The sequence below is a fragment of the Rhea americana genome, unplaced genomic scaffold (genome assembly GCF_003343005.1).
Source record: "Rhea americana isolate MKP2758 unplaced genomic scaffold, rheAme1 scaffold_92, whole genome shotgun sequence".
Classification (NCBI taxonomy): domain Eukaryota; kingdom Metazoa; phylum Chordata; class Aves; order Rheiformes; family Rheidae; genus Rhea; species Rhea americana.
Genome location: NW_028187111.1, coordinates 2659688 through 2671378, shown reverse-complemented (window position 1 = coordinate 2671378; position 11691 = coordinate 2659688). Strand labels below are relative to the sequence as shown.

Here is an 11691-nt window from a genome sequence, read left to right as displayed (position 1 = left end):
AAAAAGCCAGCAAGGAGCTTGCAGTTGGGACAAACCAGTGGTCCAACCTCAAACTGGGGTTTAGGAAAAGATAGGGGCCAGGGAAAGGCATGTCCTCCCAGTCTGGCAGGTTTGAGATAAGCCTGCTGCTGTAACAAAACTCAGCAAGAGAATCCACAGGTGCTTATAACCAGTTCCCCCCTCTGCCTTTTCTTTCTAGTCTATGTCCAGGTCCAGCAGGGTTTCTGACTGCTTTACAAAGGCTTTATATAGACAGCAGATACAGAGGGAGTAGAAGCATCCAGTGACAGGCTGGAAGGGAGGAGGACTTTGAGTCTATGTTCAGGTTCACCAGCTGCAAGTTGGTCCCCCTTGTAATGTTGAAATCTGCAATGGAAGAACAGTGAAAGACTTCCAGGAAGGAAAATAAAGCTAGCATGAAAGATGAGTGTGTACATTTATTCCTCCCCATTTTTTTGAGTATTGATAAAAAGAATAGGCCCTTCCTGTTATGCTGGAGACCCACTGCTGTAAAGCACTCACTAAGGATGAGCTATGACCCTTTTTATGAAGAACAGGCTTTTTTGAAAGTTAGCTTTCCTATGAATAAGGCTTTTTAAATAAAAGGGATAGGCTGGAGTCAGAGAAACTATCACTAGTAACTAGGCTAAACCAAGCTAAAGGCCTGCTGGTTTGTTAAGAAAATTGATCTGAGCTGAACTGGCTAAAGAATGTGCCAAAAGCCTTTTTTTTGGGGGGTGGGGGGGGTGGGAGGGCGTTGAGGGGGGTGTGTTCTGCTTCTTAACATATAAATGAGCATGTTCTTTTGAAGTGTGTCCCTCCTTCTTTCCAGTCCTCAAACAGTTCTGTCCGCATGCCCATGGAACAGTTGTGACCATGAAAAATGTCTGAGATAGCAGGACCAAACACAGATCATTTCCTCAGTTCCAGAGAAGAACAGACCTGGACTGGCCACAGATTTCATATAATCAGCAGACTCATTCCAATAACTTTGAGGATCATCTTATTCAGAAGAGGGATAGATTTTGCTGTTTTGCATCTGGAAGATGAAAACAAGCAGTGTCCCTCTGCCTTCCCTTCCTTGACTGAAACTACTCACCAACACAGGGAAGACATTGTTTAACCCACCTTCTCCCCCATGTATGTGGTCTCTGGGTGGTATTAGACCCTACCTGTCACTTTGATGTCACCTGTAGCCTTGGCAATGTTGTTTTCAATCACGCAGGTGTAGGTGGTGTTAGCCATAATGTTGTGTAAAAAAGAGACCACCTTCAAGGTGATGTTTTCAGAGTTCAGCTCATAGCTGGTGTTAGCAACCTGGGGCAGGTTGTTTCCTGCGTTGCCGTCGGCGGTCCAGTGCACTGTGGGGCGAGGGAACCAGCGTGGTGCTTCACACTGCAGAGTGTCCCCACTGCTGCTTTTCTCCACATGGACCTCAGGCATGCTGAAGGCTTTGCAGGAGAGAAATGGGGAGAGGGTCAGAAATAAGGCAGTTTGCCTTATTGCAATTTGCAAACTGCCTGCCACCATGTCTCAAATACTTCCAGAGTACTTATGCTCAGTATCTCAGCACTACGTTTAGCCCAACTGAAATCAGAAGCTCAGATAGCAGACAGAGGTCCATACAGGTTGGGCTACAGTGGTTTGAATATCGAATACTGATGACAACAGCATACAGCTTGCTAAGTTCTGCTGAGGTAGTGGCACAGCTTTAGCCTCTGAGTAATGCTGCTTAGCAATTATGAGCTTGGTCTCAGGCCAATAAGTCAAGCTTTTTGTATGAGATCTTGGTCACCCAAGCGCCCAGGGCAGGCAGGGCTCAGGACCTTGCAGGCCTATGAGTGCCAGCATCTGTAGGACAGACAGACAACACCCCCCATCAGCACTCACAGCGGATAGGACTCAGCTCACCTCTGCCAAAGCCTGGAGGCTCGAAGGAGGCACCTGCGGTAGGACGGGGGAAGTGACTCACTCTCACCGCCGACAGACAGCTACAGCTTGGTGGCCTAACGCTCACATTAAAGCTGCTGCAACAAAGGCAGCTCCACCTGAATCTGCAGGGGCCGAGGGCAGCCCACGGCACGCAGCAGCCCCGAGCTACAGGACCTTCACCAACATTCCTCGGTGAWACAAAGCGTTTGAAGCCTACTGCAAACACAGCTGTGTTTAAAACCAAAATCATCTCAGATAAAACTTTCTGTCTCTTTTAGCTCTGGTCTTCTAGAACATACGCCTTTCCCTATTCACTGTATGCTTGAAGAGAAACAACAGCTTTAAGGAGGGCAGATTTCACCGATTTTAATAGAAAGAAATGTCAATACTGCATTTCTTGTGTTATCTGTGGTATCCATAGTGTTTGAATTACATTATGGATAGAACTAACCAAAACAAAAGGAGGCAGATTCACAGGTTTTCAAAGTGGGACGGGAAACTGAGTCCCCAGGGAACTTAAGCTCACCTAAGCAAGCCAAAGCATGCAGCTTGCACACCTACTGTAGTTACAAGCAAGTCTTAGATTCTTTCAATTGCAGAATTATGGGAGCTGTGATACAAAGCCATTTTTTCACTGTTTGTGCAGGTTCTTCACATGGCAGAGTGAAAAATATGCTTTCCATAAGAAATGGAATGCTGTGTAAAGCAGTGCTACCCAAATGTTCTTAGACATCAATTCTGGTGTTGCCTGTATGTCCCAAGACAGGCTCCCATGTAAGTTAAATGCATTCAGAGGCAGCCAGGTTCTCCAAGTCATCCACCACAAATTTCTGCGCAGAAGCTGATGCCCAAGTCCTGGGGCTTTGGTTCTGCTGGGCCAAGGCAACCTGGACTTCCAGAAAAYCAGGCTGTCTCATTCAAGAGCTCTGCTGATCACTACCGTCCTGCCTATGACTGGCCTGAAGAACTGGCCTCCTCTTCTGGAGGACTGACTTGTTGAAGGTTTGAGAGCCAGGAAAGTTTTTTTCCTTCTCTAAACAATTCTTTTGKTTATGTTAGAAAGTTCCTCCAGAAAATCATAGCCCCCCCCCCCTTCTGCCAGGCCCCATCAAGAGATGTGCCGTGACCTCAGGGATGCCCAGGTAACCTGGAAACATTTCATATCCACACAAATGCAAAAGCCAGCCAGAAAAACGCTAGGTAAGACCACCTGCCTGTGTGGACTCATATTGTCTACACCAAGCATAGTCAATATAACCCACTACAGTTTCATCAGAAAGTAGCAGAGATGGCAAAAACAGATTAAACACTGCTGAGTTCAGTGGAAGTCTAGTGCTTTCTGCTAGTTGTGGCCACAGCCAGAATTTCCAAAAGAATTAAACACCCTCAAGTGAAAATTGAGCTGTAAGTGCACATGTTGTAAGGTTGGTCATAGACCCAAGCATGTTTTTTCATAACATGGTGACAGTTAAATCTCAAAAATACATAATACTTTATATAGCTGTGATATGAGCAATTGGCTGCTCTGAGTTTCATATTTAAAACAAATTATTAAGACAGAAAAAGGCATTAAATTGGATATAATTTTTTGCTATGAAGCAGTTCACCTGGCTGGAGATATATCTTAATTTAAGTGAGAAGCAGCTCTCGTTTTAACAACTGTAAAATCTGGATCTTTAGCAAGTATAAAACTTGGTCTTTATGAGTATGAGATATTCCCATTCTATAAATAGTTAGTTTTAGTCAGTTGAGTAACTAGCGGATTATATATGGAAAACAGAAGATAAAAGTACATTTCTGAGAAGAACATTAAAATAAAAATCCCCTTTTCTGGGACAAGGATGTGGAAAGAGAGGGTAAATCCATAAACACCTCTGGAAAAGTGAAAAATAATCCATTCCTACACATATTCCACATACATGTACTTCCCACTCTACACATTCAGATAGTTTACCTAGGCATGAGCAAAAACTTCAGTAGGCCTATGCAGCATTTCCCATCCTTAATGATTTTAAAGTGGGAGGGGAAAAAAGCAGTGTTGTTTTTTTTTCAGATTATGTGAGAAGCAAGGAAGCGACTGATACAGTGATTTCATACAACCCAACTCTGGATTCCACCGAATTAACGTTCGAAGAATACGCGAGCAGTTTTCATTTCTACTGGTCGTTGATACTGTGGGTGCTCCCTCCTGGCTATAAACGTGTGTATCAAATTCCTTGTCCAAGTCTGGTGTCACTGAAACACTTTGACGGTAGGACTTTTTTTTTTTTTTTTTTTTTTTTTTTTTCCCCGATCTTTCGGCAGCATTTGCTCACCTCCGGTCCTGTACTGCAGCACGGCTGCGCCACTGCCCCGGGCTGTGGTGACGGCACAGCTGTAGGCGCCGGCATCAGCGAGCCGCACGCTGCGCAGCAGCAGGGACGCGTTTCCGCCAGCCACCTGGTCCGCGAACACCGCCGTACGGCCCTGGAACGACGCRTCCTGCTCCCGCAGGTGGTCCTCCCCGCCTCTGAATTCATGCACCAGCCCCGCCAGGCCGGCCTTTGCCCACCGAATCGCCGTGCTGCCGCGCTCAACGTCGGGCTCAAAGGTGCAGCCCAAGATGCTGTTCTGGCCGATGTTCCCAGGGGATGGCAATGTGGTGACACTGATAGAGCGCTTCCCTGCAACGAGAAAGCGCCCCGTTAGAAAACGCAAGTGCGGCGAGAGGCTGGAGCAACCTGAGGAAGGAAATGAGTTCTTGCTAAATTGTGCCTCGCGAGCCCAGAGGCAGATGGGGCTCGGCCAAAGCGGGAGTGTGCCAGCAGCAGCTACTGGTGCAGCTGGCGGAGGTCAGCTCCTGCGGCTCATTTCCAGAAGTAAAGCACAGGAGCACTCCTTTAGCAGACAGGCTGCTTCGAAAAGAGCGGTTTCTCGTATTTGTAGGAACAAATTGAAAAGCACTAGCATGGTCTTAACTTGCTTGCTTATATATAAGGGATTTTTCTTATTACATCTTCCAAAAGAGTGTATTTGGTGGGGGAGGGAATGTCTTTTTTTTAGTTGTGACCCTTTTTACTTGAGTTGTAGGCAGAGAAAAAAAAATGTTGCTCTTTCACTGTTGCTGGAAGCAAACTTGTTTGCTTTCGTTTAATAAAAATCAGCGTTTCCCTTCTTTGGGGGTGCAGACATCTCCCCAGGCTGAATCCTGACCAGTAAGCCTGAGAAGTAGCTCCTTTCCTGATGCGGATGCTCTTTCTCATGCCCTTCCTTGGAAGTTCTTTCTAGCATGCTCAGGGTTGCATTTTGTCCAAGATCAAGCAATAAGTTTTTGTCATCTTCTGTGACCAGGGGAATGTGCCCCATCCTGGCAGATGTTGCCTGAGTTAGCAATAAATACTATTTTTTCCTTCTGTCATGGACAAGGACCATAGTATGTTTAGGATTTTATGTTATGTTTAGGTTTAGAGCTCCAAACCCAGCTAACAGCGCTCCAGCGACACAGGCTGTTGTACACTTACTTACAAATCCCTTCTGTAGTGCAACAGATGGAGCTGGATGGTTCRGTTACTACCAGGCCAGCACTCTGTTAGTTAGTTAGATAACTGGAAAAAAAAAAAAAAAAAAAAAAAAAAAAAAGAAAAAAGCCTTAAATTCTACTGTGAAAGCACAAGTTGCAGGAGCACGATGGAGCTGCCCTCCAGCAGCTGGGGCTCGCTTGCACCTAAGCCCTGGTGCAGCCTGGGGCCAGCCCTCTGCAGAGTTTTTGTAGAAATTAAGAGCCAACACAGATTTCTTGATGCTCCGCTCTGAGCGCCAAGTGCTGTTCTTTGAACCAGCCCTGAGCACATGCATGGTGTATAAATCTCTGCAGTATTTAAAACATACAAGAGCTCATATTCTTCTGTGGTGAAAGGCAAAATTGGCTAACTTTTGAGAATGCATGCAGATCTGTAAGGATGATGGTTATATACGAACGTGAATCCCCATCTGCTGACCAGGTACCTGCTGTTTCCCAGAATTTGCTCCCCAGGAACATTTTTCGCACAGCCGATSCACCAGGCAGTGCCATCATGCCACGAGCTCCAGCAGCACCCTGAGTTTGTGTGGTGGGCTGGAAATCCTGGGTTCAAGGGTAGCTGATGATGCCTTGCAGGTGGCTGCTGAAGTGATGCACAGATGGTGGGTTTTCTTTTCTTTTTTTTTTTTTTTTTTTTTTAAAACTTTTCCATATGTTAGGAGGCTATAGGAGAGCCAACCTGTGGTTTAATGTTGAAGAGTGATGCTTTGCTAAGAAATGCCAGAATTTAAGTCGTCTGTGCCATCCTAAATCAGCCATTTTGCACATAAGCTTTGTGAAGCCAGCSTTAATTAAAGGCTCATAGGCTGCATTACCACACAGGATCCCACCTCAGCCAATGCCCCCATGGAGGAATGGAGTCTACAGATGGGGGTAGCAGCAGGGTTGAATTTTGTCATGCCCTGGTACCAGCAAGAAATCTAAACGGTCACGTACCTGAGACACCAAAACCAATGATCAGGGCAATCACCGCCGCCAGGACTATAATGACAGTAGTCATGCTGTTTGGGGAGAAAAGAAAGGACAAGGTTATTGTGCAGCCCAGGCAGCAGAGCTGCAGCGTGGAGCAAGGTGAAGAAGTGAGGAGCAGGACCATAGCTGTGACAGCCAGGGAACGTGCCTCACCAGAGCTAGAGACAGGGAAGTGGGAGGAGAGGAGATCCCAGTTTTCTCTTTGGGAAGAGCTGGCTGGTCCCAGCTGGGAGTACTCCTACTTGCCTTTCCCAGTGTATAAATGCAGCCCATCCCTTCTGCCCTGGCTTGTGAGGGACCAACTCCCCACAGAGGTGAGCAAAGCACCTGCACCCAGGGYGGATAACCCATAAGAGGCAGGGAGTGTGCAGCTGGGTGTGGGAAATAATAGGGCTAGCTTTGTGTGATCTGGCAGGATCTGGGTCTCCTCACACATGGATGGAAAAATTACTTCTGAACCAGAGTCTGAGGAGGAGAAACCACCTGCCAAGTGTAACAGAGATGGAGCAGCCTTTGGCAGAAGAGGCTGGAAGATCACTGGAGGAATCTTGGGGGGATGTATGAGCCCTGGCTTAGCCCATCCTGGCCAAGTACAGACTCCTGCCAACCTCAGCGGAGCCATCACGCATAATCACAGAATCACAGAATCTATAAGGTTGGAAGGGACCTCTGGAGATCATCTAGTCCAACTCTCCTGCTCAAACAGGGTCACCTAGAGCATGTTAGATAGGATCGCATCCAGGCAGGTTTTGAGTATCTCTAGAGAAGGAGACTCCACAACCTCTCTGGGCAACCTGTTCCAGTGCTCCGTCACCCTCACAGTAAAGAAATTCCTCCTCACGTTCAGATGGAACTTCCTGTGCTTCAGTTTTTGCCCGTTGCCTCTTGTCCTGTCAAATGGCACCACAGAAGAGTCTGGCCCCATCCCCTTGACACCCTCCCTTCAGRTACTTRYACACAYTGATAAGATCCCCCCTCAGTCCTCTCTTCCCCAGGCTAAACAGGCCCAGCTCTCACAGCTGTTCCTCATAGGAATCATACTCCTTGATGCATTTTTACATGTGGTGATGGGTTGTGGCAAAGGCCTGCGTAAGGGCTCTTTGATGTCAGTGGAACCACACCGAAACCCCAGTTAATGTGCACTTGTAGCAGCTTCTTACCCAATCTTGGCTGCATCACCGGAGATGCCACAATCACAGGACTGATAAGCAGCGCTAGGGAGATCTGCAGAAGTTTTGCTTGCCCTCCCGCTGCCTCCCATCTTCTCTGACCTCACCCTGAAAGCCTGTGGAAAGTTGGCTGTGGGAGCTCTGCCTGCACATGCTGACACGCTTAGGAGAACAGATCAGAAGTATATCTTTCATCATGAGTTTGTTATAATTTCAAGTCTGTATCAAGCCAGCTGGCAGCCTAGAAACTCAGAGCTGAAATTCACACATTTGATTTGCTCCCTGTTTTCATCAGGTTTCATTTATAATTAAGGGTGACAGGACTTCCAGCCCTGATGCTCCCAATGGCACGTCCCAGTGTCCCATAGCTGCCATCACAGTTAATCCTATCCAGGAGGAAAGCGGTGGGTGTTGAGTATGGACATCACACAGATATGGACTGATTACTGGTAGCTACTTTCTCTGGGGACCTGCAGTAAGGTAACTGCGTTCATTTGTAGGCTCAGTTGGGTCATACAGTGTGACAATTCCTGCTGGCGATTTGGCATGTCCCACAGGGCCCAGCCTTGAGTCACCTGGGCTCTCAGCCGGGCTCACCATGGCACAACCCTCTGCTTGCTCATCTCAGAGCAAATACTGAGCCTCTTGCCCATGCTGAATAGCATCTACCTCCTCAAGAAGCTCCACCAGTTTCTATGGAGCTGATCCAAGACCTGGCCAATACTTGTTATGATGTTAGCCAAGGTTGCCATGGCCTGTTTCAGCTYTCACACAAGACACAAGGGCTAGATGCACACCACGTACATCTTGAGTAAGCAATGGCTGCACCACGCTGTGTCAGATGCTGTGACTCACTCAAATGGCTACAGACGAAAATACTTCTGTCTGCAAGCAGGCAGGTAGGAGAAAAAACAAGGCAGAGGGCCCATGCTGGTAGCACACTGCTGTCTGCTCCATAATGCAATGGTGCCAAGGAACTGAATGATGACGGGGGAAACTGCTGAGATTCAGGACTCCACCTCAAATCCGCTCAGGGAAGAGCCAAGTTAAATCTATGCACCTGACCCAAGCATTTGGCTAGTCCATGTCCTATTCCYCTCTCTCTGGCAGAAAAAGAAAGAAGAAAAATCACTGAACCCATCCCAGCACAGCACTCATTGCACAGACAYCTCTACACACATGGCTCCAAGCAGGTTATGAGTGGGCTTCACAGGTAAACGCTGGCAGCTTCTCGGCATGAGAGGGCGCAGCAGAGAGAACGGCAGAGGAAGGGCCACTGGGGCTCCCTCCTGCAAGGGCTCTGAGCCAGTCTCTTCAGATGCCACCACATCTTGTCCTTGAAAGGACTCTCCGGCCCAGACACCACTTCTGCCCTATAGCTATGCCCATCAAAACCATCTTTGGCTCATAAATACTGTTAATYATCACTGTTGCTTTTGTCCCCCTCTGCCGTCTCCTTTCTCTCTAGCATGCTGTATTTCATTAATGCTAACATTGCGTCCGGAGAGATTCTTCCCATTTCTTACTTGAGGGGAAAATAGTGCCGGCAGAAAAAGCTGCTTGTTAATTGCAGAGGACGTTTTTCAGAAGGAAGTGGTGATTTTGGGTACCACAGAGTCCCAGTGCCCACCTCAACATCCTTTTCTGGGGGCGAGGTGAAACCATGCCCTTTCGAGTTTCCTATGTGGATGCCGAGAGCCTGAAAATCACGGATCTCTTAAAAATGTTTGCACACAAGCCTTCATGTTTTGATCCAGAGCGCTGGGTGACTAAGAGGAAGCTGGTAACCCAGCCTTATCCTGCCATTAGCTCTGTTTTGCAAGAACTCAGCCTAACAGTTCGAGTGGAAAGTAATTTTCATCGTTTCATCATCCGCATCCCTTGTGCTTTCAGCGTTTCAGAGGCGTAGAAAACACCTGACCCGGACGTGAAGACGTGTCCGGCTCTGCACGACGGTGCTTCRGTAGCGTGCAGGCACCCGAGGACGCTCTGCACGTCGTCTGCTCCACGGGAGCGCTCCCGCTTAGCCGAACGGGGGACGTCCGGCGCTSTCGTTACGCGGTCGCTTCCGCCGAAGAGCCCCGAGGCCACCCGTGGACTGAGCTGCGTCCGCTCCCGCGGGGGTTCGCGAGCTGAGCGCTGCGAGGGACGGCGAGCCCCTCTGTAGCCAGCAGCAGGGCTCAGTCCTCCCTAGCCCTAGCTCCGCAGGGTAAGTTTTCCCTCCAAAATAGACTCGGGAGGAGCAAAAGACCTGCAGGGTTGAGAGCTTTAAAAAGTCCCCTCGTCCTCTGCCTTCCTCCCCATATCAGAGCTCACTGTGATAAAGGGAGAGTGTGGCAGGGGTAAGGAAAAAGGAAGGGGTTTTGGTTCCGATAAGCAGTTAAGGACTGCAGAATTTGACTTTTCTCAGGGTTTCAGTTTTATTTGTTGAGGATTTCATTTTGGGGGGGGGGGGTTGAGAATGCTTTTCCCTGAAATAACAGGAACCTCCCGCTGCTCCTGCGAAGTATTCTGGAAACTCACATCTCTCTCCGGGCCGTTTCTGGATGAGCCGGGAGAGGCAGCGGCCGTACAGAAGCCCGCTGTTTCCAGCGCTCTCCTGTACGACCTCGCTCGCGTCGGGGCGAGCGCGCGGGCAGCGCTCAGCGCTTCCTCAGCACCTTCGGCGAGGAGAGCTGGAGCACGGCTTGCGCCTCGGAAATCTTTCCCCTGCACGCCCGGGCCGCCCCTAGCTGCTCCTCGGCTCGGGCTCGACCGAGCCCCTGGACAACTGAACCCTTTCCAGCAGGGTAAATGCAAGGGCAGGCTTCTCCCGTGCCTCCCCCGTGCCTTTGCCCGGGTCTAGCTGGGAAGAGCCCCCACCCGGGAGGCGGAGAAGCAGCTCATCAGCCGGCTCTGCCCAACCGGCCAGGCTTCGCGGCAAGGCTGGCCCACGACCATCAGATGCCGAAGGAAGTTTGCCAATTAATTTAGCTCTTTGCGGGGAGTCATTTTCAGCTCCGGCAGGTCAGGAAATACAGATGATTCTGGTGTCTTCTCCCAGGTGCTCGAAGTGAGAGCCACAAAACAGCTCCCCCATCTTCCCAGCTCTTACTCACAAACCTCAAAGAAAGCAAACTTTCTACGGGACGGCYTCTGCTTTTCTGCCCACAACACCCGGACGTGATGGAGGCTTAAGCAACCGCCTAAGGTCTCACAGCAGGAACAACGAGCCTTTCGCATGCCATTGACACCATGGCCTTCAACAACATTCGGACCTGAGATGGCCTAACCCAGCCACACAGTTTCCAGTACACACATCTCCACTCTGGCTGCAGTCCATGAACAGCACATGGGTTTCTGACAGCTATGTGGCCTTATTGATTAAATAAAAAAGCCATACTGGTATATAAGCAGCCTGGCTGAGTGCAGTATAGGGTCAAATTGCAAAGAATTGCTTTCCTGAAAACTCTTTGCAGCAGAGAGATACAGCCTAGGGTCCTGGAAAAAGAAAAAAGCAATTCCCTCCCTTCCAAAGTAAATGCAGATAATACCATACCTCCAGAAAACGACCTGGCCTTGGGATGCCATGGTCACAGCACCTATGAAGGCCAGCCAAACACCAGGTGCGTGAAGGTCCCACACCGTGTGCAGCACAGCCCCTTTGCTTTACGCGATACATTCTCCCAAGTTGTCCTGCTTAAATAACTGAACTCAGCCAAGGAGTGGTAAGTCCAAGCGCTGAACTCTCAGGAATGAGGAAGCAGTGAATATCTAAGCTTCCCCCACCAGGCTAGTCAAAAGTAGAGAGGCCTGGCTAGTCATTGAGGGAACAGCAGAAACCTCCTACACCATCCATTAAAGAAACATGTCTGATCTTAAAAAAAAAAGAAAAGTAGTCGCAGCTGACAGTTTGATAGCTGGCTCATCCTGGGGCCGGAGAGCAGCAGCRGCCCATGTAACTCCACAGCTGACTCATCGCTGGGGGGTTGCACTGCACCCAGGAGGGAGGTCTCCCTGCTAAAATTTTGGATCACGCTGTTGGCACTGGGCATACAGCTCCAGGCTACAGGATCTTTC

The 11691-nt window shown here is 48.9% G+C and overlaps 1 protein-coding gene across 2 annotated transcripts; it reads right to left on the bottom strand.

Annotated features, from left to right (window-relative positions):
* Positions 1-244: 244 nt before the first annotated feature.
* On the bottom strand, positions 245-11217 carry VTCN1 (V-set domain containing T cell activation inhibitor 1). 2 transcript variants are annotated; one of them, XM_085324521.1, is made up of 5 exons: positions 11171-11217; positions 6428-6492; positions 4248-4595; positions 1173-1451; positions 245-366 (listed from the first exon to the last, which is right to left on the bottom strand). In XM_085324521.1, exons 1-5 carry the CDS (start codon positions 11200-11202, stop codon positions 245-247), a joined length of 846 nt encoding a protein of 281 aa, XP_085180647.1. In that variant the 5' UTR covers positions 11203-11217. The 2 variants fall into 2 exon arrangements, with proteins under 2 accessions (XP_085180647.1, XP_085180646.1); XM_085324520.1 differs by having other exon boundaries at positions 245-390; positions 11171-11202.
* Positions 11218-11691: the final 474 nt, after the last annotated feature.